This window comes from Cricetulus griseus, chromosome 3 (genome assembly GCF_003668045.3).
Source record: "Cricetulus griseus strain 17A/GY chromosome 3, alternate assembly CriGri-PICRH-1.0, whole genome shotgun sequence".
In the NCBI taxonomy this organism is placed as follows: domain Eukaryota; kingdom Metazoa; phylum Chordata; class Mammalia; order Rodentia; family Cricetidae; genus Cricetulus; species Cricetulus griseus.
In genome coordinates this window covers 86625905-86651985 of record NC_048596.1, presented here as the reverse complement: position 1 = coordinate 86651985, position 26081 = coordinate 86625905, and the positions used below count along the sequence as shown (strand labels likewise).

Below are 26081 nucleotides of genomic sequence, written 5' to 3'. Positions count from 1 at the left end.
AAACATATAAATCTTCTATGAGAATTGGAACTGCTCAGGAGGCCAGGGTATGCTTTTCCTGCAGACTTGTAAATGTGGAGTTATCTACACACCCAATGACTCTTTCCTGCAGCCACAGTGGGCAGCCTAGGAAGCCTGCACTCGTAAAGCAGCTATGAAACCTGTCAACTTGTCCCAGCTCCTGCCCTTTTCCTCATCCAACCCAAGCCAAAGGAGGCCCAGACCAAACTGGGTCTGGATAAGCCCCCCTTCCTCTCAGAGACCTATGCATGACCCTTTTCCTGGTTGTAGTCAAGGCCCTCCAGCAGAGAGGGGATTTTATACTATTTGGCTTGGGGGCTCTGGTCCCTTACATCAGCTTCCTCAGCACTCTGGAAGCTCCAGGGAGAAGTTCACCAATTCATCCCAAGTAAGTTCCAGACACTTACTGCTGAGCATGACTCTGAGGACGGGGAGTAGCTGTGAATCAGCCAAACAGGTCTCTGAACTCAGAAGTCTCACAGTTGTCAGCACAGCTCTTCCTGCCATTCTGGATTTTCCTGTGTGTTATGGTTGACAGTGGCCAAGCTGTTGGGTCCAAGCTAGGGGAAGGCAACAAATGAGGCCAGCCAAGTTCAATCTGAGGAGATCTTGAGGATGAGTCTGGAGCTAGGCAGAACTGCTCAAGACACCCCTCACCTCTGTGTGTAACTGAAAGGAAAAACCCAACTCAATCTCAATGTCAAGTCAAATGATCCCAAGATTCTGACCTTTGCTGCACGATGACCACATGTGTGCCTTCAAAGTACTAACTCTGAAACTCTTCCTCAAAAGTTATTTGAGGTCTCTCATAATTTGATGGTGCTCTATATAATGTCCAATCAAAGCGGAGTGGATGCCACACAGGGAATTGTTCTGGTGTCCTTGTCTGTGATAGTGGATCTCCACAGCAGGAGGGTGCCTTTACTCAGGCTGCCTTACAGAGCCTGATAACCAGTGTTGGCCTAGATCAGACCCTCTCAGTGTCTGGATCCTGAGCTTATGATTCAGCCCTTCACGTTGAGCAAACAGGGAAGTCTAGCCAATAGAGGTGAAGTCTGGGTTACAGCTGGGCCCAGTGGGGGATGGGCTCCAGTGAAGAAGCAAGGTGTAACTGAGTGGAATTATCCATACCCAGATAACACCAATACACTGGACACTCAGTGCCTGCCTCCTCCTGGTATTGCTGGGGGGAAATGGCTCCAAAGCACGTGATGGAAATAAAATAGTGATAGACAATATGACCCCACCAAATTCCTCTTGTTGCCATACATTAAACCTGTGTGGTTCTCTTGCAGAGTGATGAGGTCCTCACTGTCATCAAAGCCAAAGCCCAGTGGCCAGCCTGGCAGCCTGTCAATGTGTAAGTACTAGACACTTGCCCTCCCTACCCCACCCTAACCTTGCCCTAGAAGCCACCCAGCTCACCACTTAATGTGAGTTATGCTATTACAGTTAGTACTACTTCTCAGAAGAGTAAGCCTGGGAGGGTTGCCCATGTGGGAAGTCTTGTCTTCTTGGGAATGTAGGTTTAATCTCTGTTTTCCCCAGTGGTCCTCCATCCACCACACAGACCCAACTCAGACATGTGCTTGACCATGGCATGTTCTCTTGTGTCCTCAGTTCAGCAGACTGAATACACATGTGTTCTATGCCCTGCAAACACAAGTGTGCTCACTCTAAGCAATCCTGATTCATGGGAAACCACACATGCATGGTCCCAGTTCTCAGTCCCTCTCTTGTCTCTGTCAACTCTGTCCCTTGGAGCATTTTCTGCCCTGAAGTCTTTGGTGGCCCAGGGGGATACTGCCAGTTTCACACTACCACAATTCCAGATGGGTGAGTAGATACTAGATGATGGGTAGATGATAGATAGATAGATAGATAGATAGATAGATAGATAGATAGATAGAGTTAATGGATAGGATGGAAAAATAATAAGAGTTTGGAAAATACCTCTCCATAGATGGCCAACACTGAACTTGAACTTATCATGTCCAAAATGGGACTTGTCACCTTCACACAAACCTATTCTTCCTAGCCAGGTGTGGGGAGCAGAAGCAGGTAGATCTCCGTGAGTTTACAGTCAGCCTGGTCTATAGAGTGCGTTCTAAGTTAGAAAGGGCTACATGGTGAGGAAAACACAAACAAACCCTACTCTTCTTCATGTGGGGAGACATCTAAAGTGCAGAGCTCACAAAACCTCATCTATTCTACTTACTATCTCACAAGCCAGTCCTTACTTGGCTATCTTCTACCATCAAATCAAACTTCCATCAGCTCCCATCCCTTCCCTGCTTCAGTTTGATTTACTATGTCCCATAATCCAATCCAATCCATCAGCTGCACCATTATAAGTGACTTTTTAGGAATCCAAACCTACTGTGTGCCCCCTTTTCTCAGCATCTTTCTGTTCACAAAAAAAAAAAAAAAAAATGTGTGCTGGGGGAGGGGGTGCCTTTTCTGCCTTTTCCTATAAGTATCCACCAAAAAAAAGTCCAATTACCTTAGTCTACCCTAATGGTGACCCTTTTACAGATGTTAGAAGTCAGATGTGCCCCTGCTGTGACAGGCCCAGTATTACCTTTGGTTCTGTTGAGGGTAGAATGAGAGTGTTAGCCATATCCAGATGTGGTCCTAACCCACTTCCTTTATTTATAACAAGATCCTCAGATTCAGTAATGACATATCCATTTTCTCACTTTTTAATACATTTCTCTCTTTTAGCAAGCTTCTGATCAGCCTGAAATTAATAGCAGAATATCAGTAATAAATTGGCTCTTGTCTCACAATGACAGGAAACAAAATCCGACCTCCGCTTCACCCTGAATCCTTCAAGCAATGACAACTGACGCACTTCGCTGATTCAGTAGCTACTTAGTAATGTCTCCAAAGACAGGTTCCAAAGAGGGGAGAGGGGATACCGTGGAGAGGAGAACTCTTCCTGGGGGCCTGTACTTCAGTGGGAAAGATATTTAGCAAATGTAACCTATATGTAAAGGAAAGTCACGGTGAGGTCAGAATGAGGAAGAATACAGCACATTAAAAGCATTAAAAGGCTTCTAATTTCTGCATAACTAGATGCAGAAATCAAAGGTGAACTTCTTGTAGGGCCAAGCTATGCAACATTAAAAATTTAAGTATGGTAGGGTCGTCAGGAGGTTGAGGTAGGAGAGACATGGTCAAAGAATATTATAAACTTGTATGACAATGTCTTTGTGGAAACCAGTCCTGTGTATAATAAGTATACCAATAAAAGGGGAGCCTTTTAATTTTTAAAGTAAAACACGTATTGAAAACCTTTCAGCAGAATATGATCAGAACAGCATTTGGAAATCAAAAGGCAGTAGAAAAGCCAAGGCTCCAATATGAAAAGTTGGATGAGGTGGAAAGGGCAGGCAGGCAGCTGAGAGAGCTAGGAGGAAGGTAACTGCCACTTCAGAAGGCAGTGGTGGGAGTGGAGAAAAGAAGGAAGTGCAGTGATAAGCTGTAGAAGGTAAAGCAGACAGCTGTGGTACTGACTGGGAAAAAAGATGATGGAAGTAGAGTGTTCAAAATGCTTCTCGGGTGTGGAACTGACCCAACTAGGGAATTGGCGGTCCCACCCATGACTGGGGACATTAGATGAAGTTTGATGGGAAAGCCCATGAGATCAACTCTGACCATGACTTCTTGTTAAGATGCCCTCAAACATGTATATGAAGGTCAAGTACCCAGCTAGTTATGTAACACTGAATTTCAAGGCTAAACGTCTCTACAGATGCAAAACTGAGTCAGGAATGAATGAGACACTTCCCAAAGCCAAGAATAGGGATGAAAGAGAGAGGGGGAAGAGAGAGAGAGAAACAAACTTAGGAATAAGAGTCAAGGACTTAGGCTGGAGAGATGGTTCAGAGATTAAAAGCACCAACTGCTCTTCCAAAGGTCCCGAGTTCAATTCCCAGCAACATGGTGGCTCACAACCATCCGTTATGAGATCTGGTGCCCTCTTCTGATGTGCAGATATACATGGAAGCAGAATTTGGATACATAATAAATAAATAAAATCAAAAAAAAAAAAAGATCAAGGACTTAAGACAGAGTCCCAGAGTCCCCACTCTCCATGGTAAAGAAGACTTGCCTTCAGAGGAAACCAAAAAAAGAACAGCAAAAAGGTCCCAAAGAATGCATGGTTCCCCCAAACCCAGAGGAGTGCTTGATCAGTGTGCTCAGCTAGGCCCAACCCAGCCTAGGCATGAAGTTATATTCGTAGTGTGCTTTAGATCCACAGACATGAAGGTCATTGTGACCTTCTACTGTAGGATGGGAGAAACCCTGCACAAATCAGGTGAAATCCGAACAGAGTGAGGTTGTAGAGTCGCAAATACAAATGATCCAGCTAAGCCTGCTATAGAAGACCAAGGGCTGCTGGGGCTATGGCTATGAAGGGATAAAAACCAAGAACAGTTGTTTTTTTCTCTGTTTTGGTGGCATGGAGGTGGGTTTTTTTGTCTTTGTTTTTGCTTTGGGGGGAGGGCGTTGTTTCTCTTTTTCTTTTTCAAGATGTGAAAGGCTTTCTGAGAAATTGAAAGAAGTATTATTTGGGGAATACCTTCCCACACTTCACCCATCCCTCAGACCTCCCGAGACCCAGAGGAAACAAAAAAATTTAACTGATGGCAAACACTAGGCTTCCAAACATCCAAAACCTTTCCACTCCACACTATGGGCTTGTTAAGGGAAAGGAATTTTCCTTTGATTTGCCCAAACCCTCGACTCCCCTTTCCTTTTCCAAATCTCATTAGGAAGTCAAATTAGGAAGCCTACACGCAGCCAGTTTTGTTTTGCCCTAACAGCCCTCCCCCTCCCCCGAAGCCTGCCTGATGGAGGTTAATGGGATTCCAGCCTCCCCAGCCTGGTAGAGAGCCAGGGTGACCTACTTTCAAAGTCCTGCCTGTTGAAACTGACTTGTTTTTCAGCAGTCTTCATCCCCATTCCCAGCACCCCTTCTCAAAGGACAGTCGTGAATGAACAAATTAGCTGGTGACTTGTTTAATTCAATAAATCAAAGCCAGAGCACTGACAGCCCAGTGTTCAGGTAGAGTCAGGAAAAGACAAATTCCAAGCAAAGCCACATCTTTTACTGGTTCCTTCGCAATCATAAGTGGAAAACAGTTTCTACAAATCATTCTGAGTTTGCACTACTCTGTTTCTCCGGGGTGGTCTGAATACTAAGAATTACCGGAACTTTCAAAGATATATATCTCCTGGAAAGGACTGGCATTCCCCCTAAATTATTCCCATCCATTCTGCTTGGTTATCTCTGCTTAGACAACGGCCCCTGTGTGTGAGGTCTGCGGTGTCGAGACTAGGTCAACTTCTCTAGAAATGAAGCCATAAATATCTTCCTTTTAAATCAGCCCTCAGGTTCCAGAGCCTCTCCTGTCTCCTAGCAGAGTCACCTGGGTCCATCCACACTCCCGGGGTAGTGAAGGAACACGTACTAGAGCAGGTGGTAGATCTGCGTGTCCAGATGGACTTGGAGTCCCAGATGTCTTCTGGTTAGAAACGAATGTTACAAGAACCTGACAACTCCTGATCCGCCAACCCAGGGCTTCCGCCAAATGAGTGGTTTGGGCGCCCCCTGGTGGCATAATGGAGTTTCGGCACTTGAGAGAAAAAAATGCACTCATGAGACAAAACCAAACCTTTAGGGGCTGTTTCCAGGTCTCACTGGTGCGAATCTGTAACTTAGAATGCAAGGATCGAGGTCTAGATGGATCACAAAAATCATTTCTTGCCTCTTTCCCTCTGTGTTGTGTTTTGGGAAGTTGTGTTACAAATGAAGCATAATATCGTCAGGAACCATGAGAAGCAATTTCTGCACAATATAGGTGAGGTGCCCTCATCCCATGGACCGCACTCTCTCAGAGGGTTAAACAAAGCATTTCTCCATGTAGCCACTTGTTTTTAAATTGTGCATGTGTGGGTTATCTGTTAATAACTTTACTGACACTTTTCGGTGCTAGAGACAGACATTTTTGAAGACATGCTATTTTTCTTGGGACCAGAGGTGTTAAGGTATTCACACCTTAAATGTCCATGGCCCCCACCCACCCCACCCCACCCCCAGAAAGCTAAAGGCTTGGTTTCCAGCTTGTGTCACTCGTGAGAGGTGATGGAAACTTCAGGATTTGGAAAGAAGTTAGGTCTATACTTGTGGTCCCACGATGATGTGCCGTCACCGTCCCACAGAAAAATGGCCAAGCGACCATGGACTAAAATCTCTGACACCATGGGCCAAAACAAGCATTTTTTTCTTCTAAGAAATCTTCCTCAGTTGCTTTGTCACAGTTATAGAAAACTAGAATAAAAAAGGCCAAAAAGATTTTTAAATTTTGGAATATTTGTGTATAGATATAACGACATATCTTGGGAACAGGACCCAAGTCTCAACATGCAACATGTTTCATGTACATCCTTCACACACAAATAAGTTTGCACAATATTTTAATGCCGCTGCAATTTGATTGTAAGCCACGGTATGGGGTCAAGGCTGGAGTTCTCCACTTGGGTTTCATGTTGCTGCTAAACAGGTCTCAGATTTGTGGCTTTTAAGATTTGAAACACTAAGCATGTACTGTTCTCTTTATTATATAGAGGTTTTAATTGATGTGTAATTCAATCGGTTTCCTTTGCTTTTCCTGTTTCAACTCTGAGAAAGGTAACATTTCTTTATCAGAACTTTTCCTCAAATGTTCGATGTTTTTCTACAATCTAGATGTTTTCTATTCAGTTCTAGAGCTATTACTTGCTGTGGGGTGTGAATCTGACATTTTTATTGGAATTAGGTCTGACACCACTTGGTAACCAATCTTTCCTCTTGTGATCACTTCAGTAGATTATTTCATACAAGTTCAGTCTCTAGACTCTCCATTCTGGGCCACTAATTTCTATTTCTGTTTTACTTTGAATATCATATTATTTTAATTAGATTTGTCATATACTCAGGCATGTAATAACTCTATATCAACTCTCTCTGCTTTAAAAAAAGATTCAAATTTAAATCCTAGATAAAAGAAAATTAGGACACCAAACTGGCAAAATGTCATTATCTTGGAAGACCTGGCATCTAAAAGAGCATAAATAAGAACTTTTATTAAAGTCCTATTAAATTAAAGAGCCCTAGTCCTGGCTAGCATTTCCTAAGAAAAAGTCACAGTTACACTTATCCATTTCATTATTTTAAATAAGGTTTTTATAAGAGAAATAATAAATACTTTGAAGCAACGTTTAATTAAATTTGAAGGTCAAAGGAAATAGAAAAGTTCCACATTCATTTCCTAGATTAATTCATTTATTTCAACAAACATTTGAAAGGAGCCCACTGCATGCTAAGGTCTCTACCAGGCAAGGAGACGTAGCTGAAATAACAACAACAAAAAAGCTTCTATTCTATTGGCACCTGATGGGGAAGAATGACATTAAACAAGAAATTCTAAGTGACACATTAAGTCAGCAAGCAAAGGTAGGCAGGAGTGCTAAGCAGTTTGGGAGAGTAGAGAAAAGGTCTCTCATGCAAGCCCTATACAGGCTGGGGGAATTTTCTTGTTCTAGATAAGAGAAAGGGGTAAGGTGTGTCTAAAGATGCTTGAAAAACTTTGCTGCTATCTGGGTGGTGATGGCACACTCCTTTAATCCCAGCACTTGGAAGGCAGAGGCAGAGGGATCTCTATGAGTTCAAGGCCAGCTTGCTCCTACACGCTTATGCATCCAAAACTGCCACATTACAGATGGTCAGACATTTTGGGCCCAGTTTTCCCATCCCTTGAAGCCCTCCCTCACCAGGCCCTGGAAGGCACCTCCCTCAGGCTGTCAGCTGTGTTGGCTGAAAAGGCTTCTGTGAGGTCTTGTCCTTAGTGGTACTTTAGCAACAATTCTTGGTGCAAGCAAATACCTGGCAAAAAGCAACTTAAAGAGAAGGCGCATTTTGGCTCATGGTTTCAGGAGAAACAGTTCATGATAACAGGGAAGGAATGGCGACAGGAACATGAGGCGGCTGTCACTGTGCGTCTGCAGGCAGGAAGCGCAGAGATGCAGGCTGGTGCTCAGCTCGCTTTCCCCTTTCTTCCCTTTTGTTTTCAGTCAGGGGTGCCTACAAAGAGGGAAGTCCTCAACTAGTCTCCTCAGGAAACACCTTTGGGAACACTGTTCCTCTAAGTAGCTACTGATCCAGTTAAGCTGTCATGAAGATCAACCATCACACAAGCTTATGTCTGTGAGGTACATCAGAACCAGTTAGTGCCCGATTGGAGTCAGGGGGAGGATTTCTAATGCTCTAGATTTCTCAGTAGAATTGGAATCGGGTCCCTTGTGGGATTCAGGATATGAATAACTATCTCTGAAATTACATACTGAGAGAGATGGGGAGACTGCAGGTGTAGTAATAAATTTGTGTGACAACGGAGGAGGGTTATGGACAGGCATTGTAAAACAGGTTAGCCACTCGCTATGAGGCTGGAGGCCCTCTGGAAGCTGGGAACATAAGTTCCCTTGGGAGCTTCTTAAAGAAAGCTGTAGAGGGCTGGGGGCTTCCTATGGAATCAGCTTAGCCTACTTGGTGAGTTCCAGGACACTGAGAGCTCTTATTTAAAAAAAAAAAAAATGGACAGCACATGAGAAACCACACCTGAGCTTGTCCTACACACACACACACACACACACACACACACACACACATACACACGTTCACCAGCACATATACACATGCACATACCACACACACAAAGAAGTTATTCAAACCACTGACCCACAATCCAGAGGGATTCATAAGGATTTAGGAAACTAAGTCCCCATCTGTGCCTAATCATACAGAAAGACAGGCATGTCTTCAGGTGGGATCTTAGTTACTGTTCTATTGCCATAACCAAACCAACTTATAGAAGAAGCATTTAATTGGAGACTTGCTTAGTTTCAGAGGGTTAGTCCATGGCCATCGCAGTAGGGAGTGTAGAGGTAGACAGGCATGGTGCTACAGCAATAGTCGAGAGCCCTGATCCGAAAGAAGGAAGCAGAGAGAAAGACTGAGCTTGGTGTGAGCTTTAGAAACCTCAGAGCCCACCCCTAGTAACACACCACCTCCAACAAGGCCACACCTCCTAATCCTTCTCAAACAGTTCTACTCTCTGATAAGCAAACATTCAAATAGATGAGCCTATGGGGGTCATTCTTATTCAACATACACAGGTGATAGGAGCTTTGAGACTCAAAAATGGTAAGCAGGATTTTCAGGATCTAGAGACAATGAGGCCAGTTCAGTCACCACCAGATACACATGTTCAGCTGGAGTCCTCCGTACCTGGGGAGCACCAGCAAAGCCCATCCCTGAGGAACTCCCAGTGTCAGGGAAAAGTTAGGAAGCCATTTTAATTTTGTCTGGAGCAGTGGTGGCACACGCATTTAATCCCAGCACTTGGGAGACAGAGGCAGGCAGATCTCAGAGTCTGAGGCCAGTCTGGTCTACAAAGTGAATTACTGGACAGCCAGGGCTACTCAGAGAAACCCTGTCTCAACAAAAAAGAAAAGGACAATTATAGATCTGGCTACAGAGACCTGCAGGACATATGGAAGCAGACGGACTTCGGCAGGCCCTGCCTCAGCCAGTGGGTTGGAAAGGCTACTGAAGAAGGTGACATGTGAAAGACTTGAACCTGAGCTACAGGAGACCACCTACAGAGCTTGTTAAAGCAAATGGCTGGGCTCTACCCCAATACCCCTAATTCACCAAATCTATGTGGACCAACTAACCTTCATTTCTTATAATTTCCCGGGGATGCCAAGGACCCCACTTTCCAAAGTGCTTTCCTACAGAGATAAATGTCAGGGCCCTGCTCCCAGGCTAGCCTGGCCAGGCACAGGGAACTTCCAGGAGCATGGGGCTTGGGGACAACATCAGCCCTTGATGGCCTGCTGGTGCTGACACTTCTGCTCCATTCACGTTCCAGCCCCTCAACTGGTAGCAGCTACTATAGGAAATCTGTTCAGAAAAGGCTCCCCTGCCCCTTTTCTGATCTCACATTGAACCTGCAGTGTTTTTCTCTCAGCAACAGAGAAAGTTAGTATATCTTAGCCAAAATGCTCTGGAAATTAATTAGCATACAAAAATACTGAGTTTCCTTATGTCATTTCATTTATGTGTCATACTCGATTCAAACTCCTCCCACTCCCCCATTGCTCCCCGGTCACCTCTGCCTGTTCCCCCAATAGTCCTGCCCGTCTGTTCCCATGGCATATGTAGAATTACTTCCTTCTCCTCTCTTCTTACCCTCTTCTCTCATGATCCCCCTTCGAGTTTCATGACTTACACAGACACCCGAAAACCACACACACACACACACACACACACACACACACACACCATCACAAACACAAACCACAAACACTAGCACACACATCTGTATATAATTTTAAATCCAGATTCCACAGATAAGAGAAAAACTGCAGTATTTGTGAGTTTGGCTTATTTTGTTTAACTTCATGTGTTCTGGATCTATCCATTTTCCTGCAAATGCCATGGCTGAATAAAATTCTACTGTGTATGTAGAACAGCTACCCATTCCTCTGTTGATGGACATCTAGGCTGGTTCCATTCCCTGGATATTACACATTTTCTAAGAATTTTGCACATGCCGCTATTTCATGATGTGGGATTTTCTATTTATGTCATGGTGTCAGCACCCAAGCTGCTTTGGAGTTTGGAGTCTTTCAGCTTTGGGGTTTTCAGAACAAAGATGTTAAACCTGTGATGGTAATGGTAGCAGAGGTGCTGAGCGCTGGATTAAGCACACTATGCAGGAGAGCTGGCAGCTGGCTAATTACTCACCATAACCCTCTGATATAGACATATGAGCTCCATGTTAAAGATTTGGAACCTGGGGCCAGAGAGATGCTGTACAAGCAAGAAGACCTGAGTTCAGGCCCTCCAGATCTTATAGAAAAGTTGGGCATGACTGAGTATGCCTTTAAGACCCTCATTGGGAAAGCAGAAACTGATGGGTCCTGGAATCTCATGGGCCAGCAAGTTTAGCCAAAATGGCGAGCCTTGGGTTAAAAGGGAGATGCTATCTCAAACAATAATATGGAGAGTGATAGAGAAGGGCACCTGTAATGGTCGAGATACATGATCCACAGATATGTGCACATGAATAACACACACACACACACACACACACACACACACACACACACACACACATACACACACACACACACACACAATAAATTAATAATACTTGAAAAATGATTTTGATATTCAGACCTGGAGAAGGCTAAGTTTGCCTTCAAGGGCATACAGCTCTATGTAATGATGTCAGACTCAGGTTTTCTTCCCCTTTGCTTGTTGGTTGGTCTGCCAAAGGCCAATGATCTAATCCTGTGGGGCCTACTGGGTCTGGAGTCACCACTATCTGAGCTAGGTGAGGGTAGGCAGAAATGCAGATCTCAGCAGAAGCCATGGGGTCTCTCAAAACAGCAAAGGCTGACCAGCTACCAGATGGAATGAACAGATCAGTTGGTAACTAGCCAAGGATTCCCCACAGCTAGTGGCCTGAGGCTGCAGATTCTTGCCAAACTGCCTTTAAGCCTTGAACCCTGCTACCCGTCTCCAAGTTCACTCATCCCAATGTGTTTTTGTGGCCTCTCAACAAAACAGGGTCAGAGTTCTACCCCTACAGGATCACCATGAAAGGAAAATGGAATAAGATGGATCTGTCACCTAGAATGTGCTAAGAGAATGTGACTCTTCCTCCTCGATTCCTTCTATGGGTCACCTCTATCATCTCTTGCAATGCAGCCTCTCCTGAGACCTTCCTGAGGAGATGGAGGCTGAAGAGCTGCTCCTGGTAGCAGAAGTCTGGAGACATTAATTCCAGCTGGTGGAACATTTAGTCAAAGGTTCCTGGCTCTCCAACTCAACTGGCAATCAGGGCAACCGCATGGGTATGCCCTGATGCCAGTAGGTCCTTGCCTTGGGTGGTCTCTTAAGGTAAACAGGGGCAGAAGGCATGGGAAGACCTTTGGCACTCTGGAGATCTCAATTGAGTGGGCAGGAAGAGAATTTAGGAGTTGATAATGGAAAGAACATTGACCTTGAACTGGTGTCTGTGTGGGTCATTGTCTCCATTCTGTTCTGCCCCTTACGTTGTGACTTTGGACCAAAGTTCCACGACTCTCTTGAAGAAGTCAGAATTAATAAATCTTACCTTAGTTCTGTTGTAAAGATGAAATGAAGATAATGAAGATATGCCTTGGGACTTTGGAGAGCAGTTACTGTTTGCAAAGTTCATCTCACATCCTACATAGCTAGATTCTCTCTCTCTCTCTCTCTCTCTCTCTCTCTCTCTCTCTCTCTCTCTCTCTCTCTCTCTCACACACACACACACACACACACACACACACACACAGAGAGCTATTTGTTCTTTTCTTCAAATGTATGTACTGAGTACTCTGTGCCAGGTGCTGTTCTAGATACAGGAAATTAAGCAGTGCATGAAGCATACACACACACACACACACATACACATACACACACACACACACACACACACACACACACACACACACACACACACTGATTTCCCAGAGCTTTACAGTGCAGTGATAGATGCACCAGTCCACAGTTGAGCAAATAACTCATACTCAGAAATGCTATAGAGGTGTTTAAAAATGGACAGTGTGGGGCATCCATCTTTGTCCAACAGGTAGGCTCAGAAGATGCCTGAGGAGTCTGCCCCCTCTCTATCCCTAACCATGGCCAAGCCACACAGCCCCCAAGTGTGTGTGGAGCCCATCCCGAATGTAATAGCCTCTGTATTTGGTTTCTAGGAGAGCAGCACCCTCAGCTGAATTCTCAGTGGACAGGACACGCCATTTAATGTCCTTCTTGACCATGATGGGCCCCAGTCCTGACTGGAATGTGGGCCTATCTGCAGAGGATCTGTGCACCAAGGAGTGTGGCTGGGTCCAGAAAGTGGTGCAGGACCTGATCCCCTGGGACGCTGGCACTGACAGCGGGGTGACTTATGAGGTAGGTGTGTGCCTGCAGCAGATAGCAGACCTCCTTAGCAACCCCTTCTGGCCTGCCCTATTCTAGGTGTCCTGGGCACAGAAGTGGTGTGTGACTCAGCTATGTTCTAGAAATCCCTTGTGGCCAGTATTGTTCTATGTGACTACATTAAAGTCTGGAGCCATCACAAGGCCTGAGAGGTAGCTAAGAGCACTTGTTGTAGAGGATGGGTTCAGTTCCAAGCCCCTGCAAGGTAGCTAACAAACATCCGTAACTCCAGTTCTGGAAGCTCTAACCCCCTCTTCTAACACCCATGGGTTCCAGGCACACAGGTGGTGTACATACATGCATGCAGACAAAATAAAAAACACTTAAACATAAAATAAATCTTTTTATTTTTAAAGCCTGGAGCCATCGGAAAACCAGTAGGAGACGGGTGGGGAGACAGCTAAGTCAGTGGAGTTCTTGCCGGGCAAGCAGGAGGAGCTGAGTCAGTTCCCCAGAGCATAGGTAGAAAGTCAGGCCTGGCACATGCTTGCAATCCTCGTGCTGAGAAAACAAGCAGATCCCTGGAGCTTGCTGGCCAGCAGGACTAACCTACTCTGTCAGTCCTGGAGAGTACCTGAAGAATGACACCCAAAGTGGACCTCTGGCCTCCACTACGTGTACACATGCTCCTGCACTCAAGTGTGCATTCACATTCACACACAAAAAGAAGTGCTTGAGACAGCAGTCACTCAGCACACTGATTTTTGCAGGCAGATCTAGCCAATGCCCTACTTTATAAATGTTTTTGTTTGATTGCTATATCGTTGTTGTTCAGTTTGGAGATTTGCATAGAACCCAGGGCTTTGTCTATACTAGGCAAGTGCTCTTCGACTAAGCTGCATTCCCAGCCCTTGTTTTTGTTTGTTTGTTTGTTTTAGACATGTTCTCACTATGTAGCCCAGGTTAGCTAGCATCAGACTCACCATCCCCCACAGGTGTGTAAACAGCTTTCCAAGCCTGTCACACCTATTCTGTCTGTACCCTGGAGCTGCCTTCTCACAGCAATGGTTGCGCTGAGTTGTCATCAGACACAGTGTGACTCACATCTGACCAGACACAAGAACAGTTAGCTGCCTGATCCAGCAGAAAAAGCCTTGGATCCAGGTCAAGCTGGCTCAGCCACTTCTGAGCTTGGATGACCTCTTTGGAACTTGGCTCCTCCAGCTAGAAACAAACTTTTGGTGTGTATGGTAGCTTCTAAGCATAGGTTTATGGATTTCCAAGCATGGGATCTACAAAAGTGGAATTCCATAAATATAGTTACACTTTTTTTAAAGATTTTTTTTTTAAATTTTATGTATGTGAGTGCTCTATCTGCATGTACACCTTTACACCAGAAGAGGACATCAGATCCCACTATAGATGGTTGTGAGACGCCATGTGGCTGCTGGAAATTGAACTCAAGACCTCTGGAAGAGCAGCCAGTTCTCTTAACTGCTGTGCTATCTCTCCATCCCTAGTTATACTTCTTAAATTCCAACTAGAGCAACACTATGGGTTTGATTCCCCAGAATCACACACACACACACACACACACACACACACACACACAACACACACACACACACACACACACACACACACAGTCCTACCAGAGTTTTTATTCTGATCCACCCATTTTATTTCCCATGCTGTTTGTTTTATTCCCACAGTCACCAAACAAGCCCACAATTCCTCAGGAAAAAATCCGACCCCTGACCAGTCTGGATCATCCTCAGAGTCCTTTTTATGACCCAGAAGGTGGGTCCATCACACAAGTGGCCAGAGTCGTCATTGAGAGAATCGCCCGGAAGGTACCATGAGGAGGGCCAGTGTGCCTATACACGTTTTTAGAATTGTTGGGGTCTCTGGCAGGAAGCAGCTCTGGATATGGGATTTCTGGGTCTCCTGAGGTTTCAAGTATGGAAATTATCTTTTAGATGTAAATTAGTAAAAGCAACCCAGAGTGAAGCCAGGTTCAAATGAATGATTTGATCCAAGCAGATTAGTTTATTATAAGATCTACAATCAGTTGCTAATGTCTGCCATGGTCAGGATATCTGTTTAGTCAATGCTTTTTTCTGTATTTTTTTTTTTCATTTAAGCTATAAATGCTGGCCCAGAAATCTGCTATCACATGGGTTGTGTGCCAAGGAAACACTAGATTTAGGTATTCCATCTCTCCCACGAACATTTTCTTTTCTCAATCATACACTCCCCATTTCTTTTGCAGGGAGAACAATGCAACATTGTACCTGACAATGTGGATGATATTGTAGCTGACCTGGCTCCAGAAGAGAAAGATGAAGGTATTCTCTTTTGTTGCAGGTGGCAACACAAATTGACATGACCAGTAGCCTCTGACACAGCATTCCCATCTCTGAAATAACCAGGATTCCTGCCGGGGAGCTTGGTGTCTAAGCGTGTGCTTAACATGTACCAAGCCCTGGTTTCTAGTCCCAGCACCCTAGCCAAAAAAAAGAAAAAAAGCTGGTGCCAACATTAGGCACCAATATCAGGCAATTGGTGAAGGAGTGACATTAAAACAAGCACTTAACCTTAGTTCTCTATTATGGCCATGAAAATGGCATTTGGTAGGTTTCCACAGCGTCCAGATCACTGTCTGCTTCGATGATTGTTCTGCCTTGTCAGGTGGAGATGAGTCCATCTACCCGTCATCAAGGACAAAAGTCCAGGCACAACAGTCAGGAGAGAAAGGCAGAGCCTTGGTTTTTAAGTCTCCTCACAGAAGTAGACATCATGCGTCTGTAATCCTGACAAGAAGTTAACCTGCCTAGCTTTCTCCCCTCAACTCTGAAATGGGCATAATAACAGACACTGCCTCAGAGAAAATGAGAATCCATAGGCTCAGTTAAGTAAAGTTCTTAAGTGAGGGTGCCAGACCAGGGCAAGTGCTCAGGGGACTGACACCTGTGCAGTGAGCCACTGGGAAGGTCAAGCTGCAAAAGAGCTGCGAGCTTCTCAAAACTGCCCATAAAATGTCCATGTGCTTAGAAACAATGTCCGCCAAGGGCAGGGCGGTGATGAGAAGATGCACACATGCAAAAAGATCTTACAGGGTGAGAATAGTCACTATTTATTAGATATTTACCAGCACAATGTTGGAACATCATTTCATTTTTTAAAAAAGAATATTTGTTTTATGTGCATTGGTGTCTGCCTGCATTCATGTCTATGTGAAGGTATCAGATTCCCTGAAACTGGAGTTACAGACAGTTGTGAGCCACCATGTGGGTGCTGGGAATTGAACCCGGGTCCTCTGGAAGGGCAGCCAGTGATCTTAACTGCTGAGCCATCTCTCCAGCCCCTGGAACATTATATTTCAAGGGAAGGACATGTTTGCTCCCAGGGAGAACATATCAAACACTCTTTGCAGATGACACCCCTGAAACCTGCATCTATTCCAACTGGTCCCCATGGTCGGCCTGCAGCTCCTCCACCTGTGAAAAGGGCAAGAGGATGCGGCAGCGCATGCTGAAGGCACAGCTGGACCTCAGTGTCCCCTGCCCTGACACCCAGGACTTCCAGCCTTGCATGGGCCCTGGCTGCAGCGATGAAGGTAAGGTAAGATCTAGGCCAGCTGGAGAAGATGGGGAAGAGAGGCCTGCCTGGCAACACGGGTCCCTTTCACCATGGCAGGCAGTATTCCTAGAGTCGCATCTTTGTCAATAAAGTCTAACCAGAGCAGAGGCCTCCTACAGTATCTTGAGGCCTCCGGGCATACAACCCACCCTATGATAACAGAATTCCTGAGACTGACTGGCTTCTTCCTTCAGTTGTTACTTGTATGTCACCTAAACCAAAATGCCTGTCAGAACCTTAGCGCAAAGGCTTTATTTGGAGTCAGAGGATTTAGTCAGTGGTTGCTTGATCTCATGTACTTCATGGCACCCCAGTAGAACATCATGGTGGCGGGAGAGTGATCTACTGTCTCTAGCTAGGCCCCACTTCCTAAAGTCTCCCCAGCACCCCCAACCACCGCAAGACAATGTTAGAAAGTTTGGGGTCGCAAAAGAAAGAGACCACCATTCTGACTGTCTGGACAATGAGACTACCATTCTGACTGAAAAGGTCTGGACACTGAGACCACCATTCTGACTGAAAAGGTCTGGACACTGAGACCACCATTCTGACTGAAAGGGTCTAGACAATGAGACCACCATTCTGACTGAAGTGTCTGGATACTGAGACCACCATTCTGACTGAACTGTCTGGACAGTGATACCACCATCATGACTGAAGTGTATGGAGAATGCAAACATTACTCTCCATCCAGAGGGGGTGATCAGGAGAACACAGACAGGAAGTGCATTTAGTTTTTATTGTAACTCAGGTGATGGCTGGATTTTTCCCCCATTGGCTGAGGCCTAACCTCACAATCTTATTCAGTCAGCCAGTCTGAAAAGAATCGGTGCACAGGAAACAGAGGAAGGAGAGAGGGGCAGCTGCTCCAAGGAGAAAAGGGTCCCTTCTCCAGGCCATCAAATTCCTAGGATACAGCAGTGGGCCTTTGTGTAAACAAAGGTTTTACTGGGTCCATAGGATCAACATATTTGTATAAAAGTCTCACAAGGTGGGGGAGATAAAGATTTAAATTCCTTGTTCTAAACACAAGGTTTATAGCATTTAAGAGAAAAGACTCATGTTTGATATTTCTTACAATACCACCACCAGCTGGGACCAAATGGTCAATACATGTGCTGTGGGAGATAATTCATATTGAACCACTGCGGGCGCACACACACACACACACACACACACACACACACACACACACACACCCAGCACTGGATCTAACATGCCAGGACTACACAGGAAGCACACACACAACACACACACACACACACAACACACACCACACCCCAGCCACTGGATCTAACATGCCAGGACTACACAGGAAGCAACACACACACACACACACACACACACACACACACACACACACCACACCCCCGCCACTGGATCTAAACATGCCAGGACTACACAGGAAGCACATACACACACACACACACACACACACACACACACACACACACACACCCAGCCACTGGATCTAACATGCCAGGACTACACAGGAAGCACACACACACACACACACACACACACACACACACACACACACCCAGCCACTGGATCTAACATGCCAGGACTACACAGGAAGCACACACACACACACACACACACACACACACACACACACACACACCCAGCCACTGGATCTAACATGCCAGGACTACACAGGAAGCACACACACACACACACACACACACACACACACACACACACACACACACACACACACTGGATCTAACATGCCAGGACTACACAGGAAGCACACACACAACACACACACACACACACACACACACACACACACACACACACATGCCAGGACTACACAGGAAGCACACACACACACACACACACACACACACACACACACACACCCAGCCACTGGATCTAACATGCCAGGACTACACAGGAAGCACACAGATGTTTTTTGACAAATTACTAATGACAAGTAACCTGACTCTAACCCTTAACTCAGCTGTATTTTTTTGTTCCTTCTCATTGTCTTCCCTCCACCTTCTTTGGTGGTTTGGGAGTTTGAGGAAATCCCTCACCATATAGCCCAGACCAGCCCAGAGCTCACTCTATAGCTCCATGCTGGTCAGGAACTCATGATCCCCCTGCCTCAGCCACTTTAGTGCTGAGATTACAGGTGTGTGGCATCTAGCTGGGCTTCCAAATGCTTTTAAGTACTTGTCATTCCTGGCCCCTCTTCCGAATCCACATGAGCAGAGTGCTTGCTTCGCATAGGGACCTTCAGGCTTACTGCTTACTTTCTCCAGCTCTCCACGGAAACTGCTCAAAGGTCAGGCTTGATCTCTGCAAGCATGCAAAACCTACGTCACTACACATAGCTTTCAAGATTGCAAGACGATGGTTGCTGGGCAAAGGGCAAAGGGCAAAGGGCAGCTGCCTGCCTCTGCATGACTCTTGTCTCTGTCTACACAGGTCTATGCTGTTTGTTGTTCTTATTCTGAGGAGAAGCGTGGCTATGGCAGGGCTACACAGGCTGGAATGGTGCCTGGCACAGAGAAAAGCAATTCCAAGCAGAGGCTAGCTAAAACAGCACACTCTCCTGCCCGCCACTTCCTAGCATTTCCTGGCAGCATGCTGGCCTGCCTCTCAGGGTTTTACTCCCACACGTTCATTGCTAGCCATATAGGCCTCAAATAGGGCACCCTGGAGAGGAACAAACCCTGCTATAGGCAAGCCTACAAGAAAACAGGGAGAAGAAACTCACTGTCAACCCTGAGGTGCCTTTTGGGGGGGATTAGAGCTAGGGAGCTAATTCCAATAGTAGAGTTGAAGTCTCTAAGGAGAGACTAAGACTCCTCCACAGGAGAGCAGCCACTATTACATCAGGCAGGCTCCCACAGGAGGTATGACAGTTCTAAATCGTTGGGCCTATTCCTTGGACCTGCAGCACACACTCCACTCCTTAAACACCTCTCCTCCCAGGGTCAGAATTCTCTTGCACCAACCCCAGATTCTTTCCTGCCCCTCCTGAACATGCTCAGTATGTTGCAGATGGCTCCACCTGTACCATGTCGGAGTGGATCACCTGGTCACCCTGCAGCATCTCATGTGGAATGGGCATGAGGTCCCGGGAGAGGTACGTGAAGCAGTTCCCGGAGGACGGCTCGGTGTGCACACTGCCCACGGAGGAGACAGAGAAGTGCACAGTCAACGAGGAGTGCTGTGAGTGGGGGTGCCCTGTAGGTGGGTGGGACAAGTAGGTGAACCCAGCACAAACCCACAACTCCAACTGTATGGACTCCCCCTAGCTCCCAGAAGCTGCCTGGTGACCGAGTGGGGTGAGTGGGATGACTGCAGCGCCACCTGTGGGATGGGCATGAAGAAGCGACACCGTATGATCAAGATGAGCCCCGCAGATGGTTCCATGTGCAAGGCTGAGACATCGCAGGCCGAGAAATGCATGATGCCTGAGTGCCGTGAGTGGGTATGGGGAGGGCTTTGGGCAGAGCGCCTCAAACACAGGGCACATCCAAGTGTTCCTCTACTAGGTGGATGAGTAGAGGCCGAGAGAGCAGGGTCTAGTCTAGTAGGACACTGTTAGGAGCAAGAGTAACTATAGGTGTGACGGTACCCTATCAACTAGACCCAGACAGGCAGGCTCCTTGGGTATGTTCTAAGCACACTAGTGGCTTCTGGATAGAATTCACCCGCAGCTGAGTTCCAGAGAAGCATTTCCCTTGGGGCAATAGAAAGGCAATAGTAAATTTAGATAAGACATGCTTTGGCCAAGTCCAACCCATTCCTGGTTTTTGTTTGTTTGTGGGATTGAGACAGGGTCTCACATTCTCAGGATTTCAGTTCAGACGAGCAAAACTGCAGCACTGAGCCAGTTCCTATCTGAGCACCATCAAGTGAGGCGTGCTCTTTAGAGAGGCCCTACTTCATCAATAGTAGCTACAGATTTAATTAAATGTAGTGAACTCCATTAAATCAGTGACGTCTCTGCTGAGAACTTGTGCTCTACTTCACTGACCTCACCTGGTGTAAGGTCGTGACTGCCAGCTGCGGGAAGAGAAACAAGCAAAACAGGCTGAGAGCAGCTTCTTGCTCCAGGTTGTTCACTCTGAACCTAGGGTCCAATAACATTCTATTCCAGTGGCCAGCGCAGGTGGGGGGTCTTATAAAGGTGCCTGTTCTCAATGCCAAACTTGGCTCTTGACCTAGACACCATCCCATGCTTGCTGTCTCCCTGGTCGGAGTGGAGCGACTGTAGCGTAACCTGTGGGAAGGGTATGCGGACCCGCCAGCGGATGCTCAAGTCTCTGGCAGAGCTGGGCGACTGTAACGAGGAACTGGAGCAGGTGGAGAAGTGCATGCTGCCAGAATGCCGTAAGTCCCAGCTCCCGGAAGCCCGCCGCTTGCCTCCTCCACAGTTCCTTGGTCCAGTGAATCCCCAGCCAGCTATGTGCTAATACTGCCAGACAGGGAGATGGCTAAGTGCATAAATCATTTGGTGTACAAGCTTGGGGACCAGGGTTTGGGCCCTCAGAACCCAGATAAAAGCCCAGCAGGCATGCTGACCAGCTAGACCAGCCAGAATCAGTGGGTTCAGCAAGAGACCCTCTATCAGTAAATACTGTGGAGAACAATGGAGGAAATGCCAGAAATCATCTTTGGGCTTAGACATGTCTGCCCATACACATACACATGCAAAAGGACATAGACTGTTAAGATCCCATAGTGAGACTAATTTTTCTAGGAGAAATAGAGGAATTTGGATCTGTGTTGGCAGAAACTCTTCAATCTCATTGTTGTCTGCCAAACACACAAACACACAAAGTGACTGTGGTTATTAAATACGTAGCACAAGTCAGTCACCCTCAGTCCTTGCCCACCCCCACCCCACTTATGGGCCGGTCTGACTCATGAACTTTCTGAACTTTTCAATTCCATCCCTGCACCATGTGATCATTTTATTTACCCTTGACTGGAGGTTGGCCAGTCAAAAACACCTGCCCACATCTCCCTCTGAAATCTGTATAGTCAACGGCCTTTATCCCCTATTCCTCAGTTTCCAGTCCACATAGCCCCAAAACCCTTTCTAGGCTACTCTGAGGATTAAAGCCAGCTACTGGCACCAAGTGTGATCAGGTGAGGGCCTCAGTGAACTCAGCAGCTTCAGGCTTTCAGTACCCATAGTTAGTACACAGCTGCCTCAATGACCGAGCTCTAGAGCCTTTACCTAATGGTGACAGTCACCAATTCAAACAAGTCTTTATATCCATTAAAGGGGGGTCAGGAAATGAACATCTGCAGGGCACTACTGGGAGCAAATAGCTCATTTAATCCTCATACCCTAATTTAAAAACAAAACAAAACACTACAATTATCCCCACTTGGAAGATAAGCTCCTTTAGGAAAAGGGGACAGATAACACTTAGTCGAAGAGTGTGGAATCATTGGACACATCCTGAAAAATCAGACCAAAATGCTGTTTCCCCTCACACTGTGAGGTGCTTGCTTTAATAAGAATGCTAGATCTTTTATTACGTGTGATAAATCATAAAACAGCTCTTGATCCTTTGTAGAATTTGCCATCTTGGGCTCACGTGTTTTACACAGAACACCATATGCAGGATGCAGATGAGGTGCAGAATAAGAAAAGCTGTAGGTGGGGTTTGAGAAAGCCCTAGGTATAGGTCCATGTAGGCAAGCCACCTGCAATCTTGTTCTCTCCAAAGGTTATGAAGTGGTGGCCATTCACTCAAGACCTCTATAGCTCCCCTGAGGAAGTCTAGGTTCCTTGGGACTGTGGGGGGTCTGGTCAGTGCCACTAGAAGCTGATATGACCGTTCCGGGGAGTCACAGGCCAAGTCATGAAGCTACAAAAACATCTTCAAAGTCCCCATCACCTTAAGTCACAGAAGAGTCAGAATGAGAAGAGTGTGGGTCATGACCTGCCACCAACCTTCGTCCCCACTGCTTATTGACTAGCCAGTGCCCCTGCTGCTAGAAACCGGTTTTTCCTAGTTGGCAGCACAGCTGAGATGGTCAAAGGGGTATACTGGACTATTTTGTTTCACACCTGTCTGTGTCTTGCCAGCCATTGACTGTGAACTCAGCGAGTGGTCCCAGTGGTCTGAATGTAACAAGTCATGTGGGAAAGGCCACATGATTCGAACCCGGACAATCCAAATGGAACCTCAGTTTGGAGGTGTACCCTGCCCAGAAACTGTGCAACGCAAGAAGTGCCGTGCCCGGAAATGCCTTCGCAACCCATCAGTCCAGAAGCTTCGCTGGAGGGAAGCCAGAGAGAGCAGGCGCAGTGAGCAGCTGAAGGAGGAGTCAGAGGGAGAGCAGTTCCCAGGTACAGCGCTCCGGAGGGTCAGGATGGGTGGGGCTGCTCTGGGCTCAAAGAGAGGGGCACTTCTTAGATTATTCAGACCAAATTTTGATTCCCAAATACTAAGAAAGCATAATTTACACAAAAGAGACTGGATGAATATTTGTAGTAAAAAAAAAAGTATGATAATTAGCTGTCAAAATAGATTTTCAAGCAAAGGGCCCCCAGAAATTGTACATTGTTCTTTCTTCACATTTGTAAAACACCTTGCTCCAACCCCATTTGATCCTGCAAAAAGGGAAAATGATGGCAGGGATGCATTGGAGAGGCCTGGTTGTTTAGGGAAACCTTTACGGCTCCTCAGATCAAACCATCCCTTTAAGTGTAGCACAAGACCATCCTGGCCTATGGCTTCTCAGTTTAATGTTAACCACAAAGCTTAGATTTTGGATTTATTTCTTCAAATTAATATGGACCCAGACTGCCACATAAATGGTAAACACTCCAACGGAACAATGAGCCAAGTGCAAAGGAAGCCAGAGAATGGGCACAATACAAATTGGAGTTCAAGGAAATGCTAGAGCAGAGAAAGCTAGACGAGTCTCAAGGGACTTTTAGGAGCTTACCATATGATATGCATTCATGCAGATAAAAATAAATGAGAAACATAAACCCATTCTTTAAAATCACCATCACCCCTGGGCTAGAGAGATGGCTGCACTTCCAGAGGACCCAGGCACAATTCCTAGCACCCACATGACAGCTCCCAACGTTCTGTGACTCTACTCCCAGGGAATATGATGCCCTCTTCTGGCCTTCACAGACATTTGCATTCATATGGTGTACAGACAGGCAAAATACCCACACACACTTAAGATAAAGGAAAATTAAAAAACAGTAATAACCCCTACATGGAATGGCACTGCTGAATGCCAAATGATTGATAGGGCAACAGAATGGTGAGTTAAGACCCATGGTTAATTCCTGGGCACAGACCATAAAGTGTTCTTTGAAGTCCCTGGAGGGAAAGAAGGCAACCATATAAAGGTAAAAGTCCCGTGACTCTTGTTTAATACAGTCCCTCTCACCATGCCACATGCCTTTAATTCCAGCACTTGGGAAGCAGAGGCCAGCCTCGTCTGCAAAGCTTATCTCTAGCATGGCAAAGGCTACACAAAGAAACTGCCTCAAGAAATGGGGGGGTGGGGGGAAAGGCAGCTCATTCTCCAATGTAGAGATGGACTAGGTCAACAGGTCTTGTCCTTAAGGAGTGTTCCTATACCAAGATGTCTGTGGCAGGCTGTCCAATCATCAGTACCTACCAGTTAAAGGCAGCTGTATGTTCAGCAGTTTCTCCAGGAAACTTTGCTGTGGTGTGGTAAACAAGTATCTCATACATATTCATGAGCATGGTGTATTCAAAGGAGGGAGGTATGGAGTGCTACTGATTGCAAACAGGAGACCTCATCTCTGGGGGCCAGAGGGGTTCTCTCGAGAAGAGAATGAATGTTCATGTTTCATAGGAAGAAGAAAAGAATTGTTCGTTTTACTTAGTATTGGGGAGGCAAGGAGGAGGAGTTCAGTGCTCCTGGCTGGTCACCCCTTATAAGTCAGTACTTTAAACAAACTTGAACATGACCCTGCAGCTCAGAGGCAAGCTTGGCTCCACTCTTCTGAGGTTTAGCTGTGTTGGATTCATTCTCATTTGTGCAGCCATAATCTGGTGGGGCTAGAAGAGCACCCCCAGCCTTACCTGCTCTTCTAGGGCCTCCTTCCACAGGGTCCCTCGAGTGAGGTCACCCAGACTTGCTCACACCTAAGTTTTTTTCAGGCATGTTTTTTCTCACATCCCATTGGCTAAAGCAAGCCAGGCCTAGGTTCAAGGGGTAGGGAAACAGACTCTGCCCTTCAACAGGAAGAGATCCTGTGCATTAATGGCCATAGCTTTTGCAACCCACCACATTTGAGCTAGCAATCCCTGATACAAGCAGTCAGCATTAATTCAACTACTCATTACACAGAGAAGCAGCGCAAGGCAGACAACTCATTGGACAGTCCTACTGGAAGTCACTGCTCATATTCTGCTGGCATAACCAGGCATTCTCATATTTTCAGGCTGTCGGATGCGCCCTTGGACAGCCTGGTCAGAATGCACCAAACTGTGCGGAGGCGGGATTCAGGAGCGCTACATGACTGTGAAGAAGAGATTCAAAAGCTCCCAGTTTACCAGCTGCAAAGACAAAAAGGAGATCAGAGCTTGCAACGTGCACCCTTGTTAGCAGGGATATAATTCCCTGGGGATGCATCCCAGATTCCAGTCACCAATAAGGTTGGGTGGTTTGTTTGCTTGTTTACGATGAGTTAAATTGTGTCCACTAGTTTTCATTTTTATGGTATTGTTTGCCCAGTAGTCTTATGGATGCCAAGGGACATCCTGTCTGAATACTTCTTGGTGTGTCCAGGCCAAGTGGGGTCCCCTTGTCCTCAGGCCGCCCTCTTCCTACACTAGAGCGAGTAGTGTTGGTTCACCCTATACTAAACTGAAGTGTGTCCCTCTGGAGCATCTCACTGGTCAAGCAGCAGAGGCCCTGGCCACATCGTCAAGAAGAAGCAACCATGTGCTCAGGTGCCAGGATGAAGCCTGCAGGAGACACACATCAGATGCAAAGGACAGATTCCCCTCTCTCACCTTTGGCCTGCTTACTCTTGCAGAAAGCAGAGTTTTCTTCTTTTCATTTAGCACAACTCTAGGTATCTTGGTAAGTCTCCTCGGCCGTGAGCTCCCAGGCCCTTGAGGAGAAGTACTAAGGTGGGGTGGCTTTTATTCTACAAACCTGATACTGGTTTGTGACACCACAAAGGCAGCATGTGATGATAGCTGCTTTATTTAACTGTCAGCGGTGATAAAGGAAATTAAGCATAAACTATGTTTCCCTTGGTTTTTGATTGCTGGTGCCATAACTGTCCTAGGGTGCCAGGGCATGACCCGTTTGTCAACAGATTCTTCTTTGAACCAAGACAGATGATAAACTGGGTATTAGTCCTAAATGTGACTTAAAATCTTCCATACAGGTCCAGACCTGT

General features: G+C 46.2%; 1 protein-coding gene across 1 annotated transcript in view; it reads left to right on the top strand.

The window, feature by feature from the left end:
* Positions 1-25489, top strand: part of Spon1 (spondin 1) — a 277092-nt gene extending 251603 nt beyond the window's left edge. The window contains exons 7-16 of the mRNA XM_027410130.2: positions 1317-1381; positions 12880-13081; positions 14761-14901; positions 15321-15396; positions 16485-16667; positions 19706-19876; positions 19963-20130; positions 20879-21043; positions 22758-23021; positions 25113-25489. Of these exons, the coding sequence (XP_027265931.1) occupies positions 1317-1381; positions 12880-13081; positions 14761-14901; positions 15321-15396; positions 16485-16667; positions 19706-19876; positions 19963-20130; positions 20879-21043; positions 22758-23021; positions 25113-25276 (1599 nt within the window). The 3' untranslated portion in view covers positions 25277-25489. The remainder of the gene's footprint in view (positions 1-1316; positions 1382-12879; positions 13082-14760; positions 14902-15320; positions 15397-16484; positions 16668-19705; positions 19877-19962; positions 20131-20878; positions 21044-22757; positions 23022-25112) is intronic.
* The last annotated feature ends 592 nt before the right edge of the window (positions 25490-26081 follow it).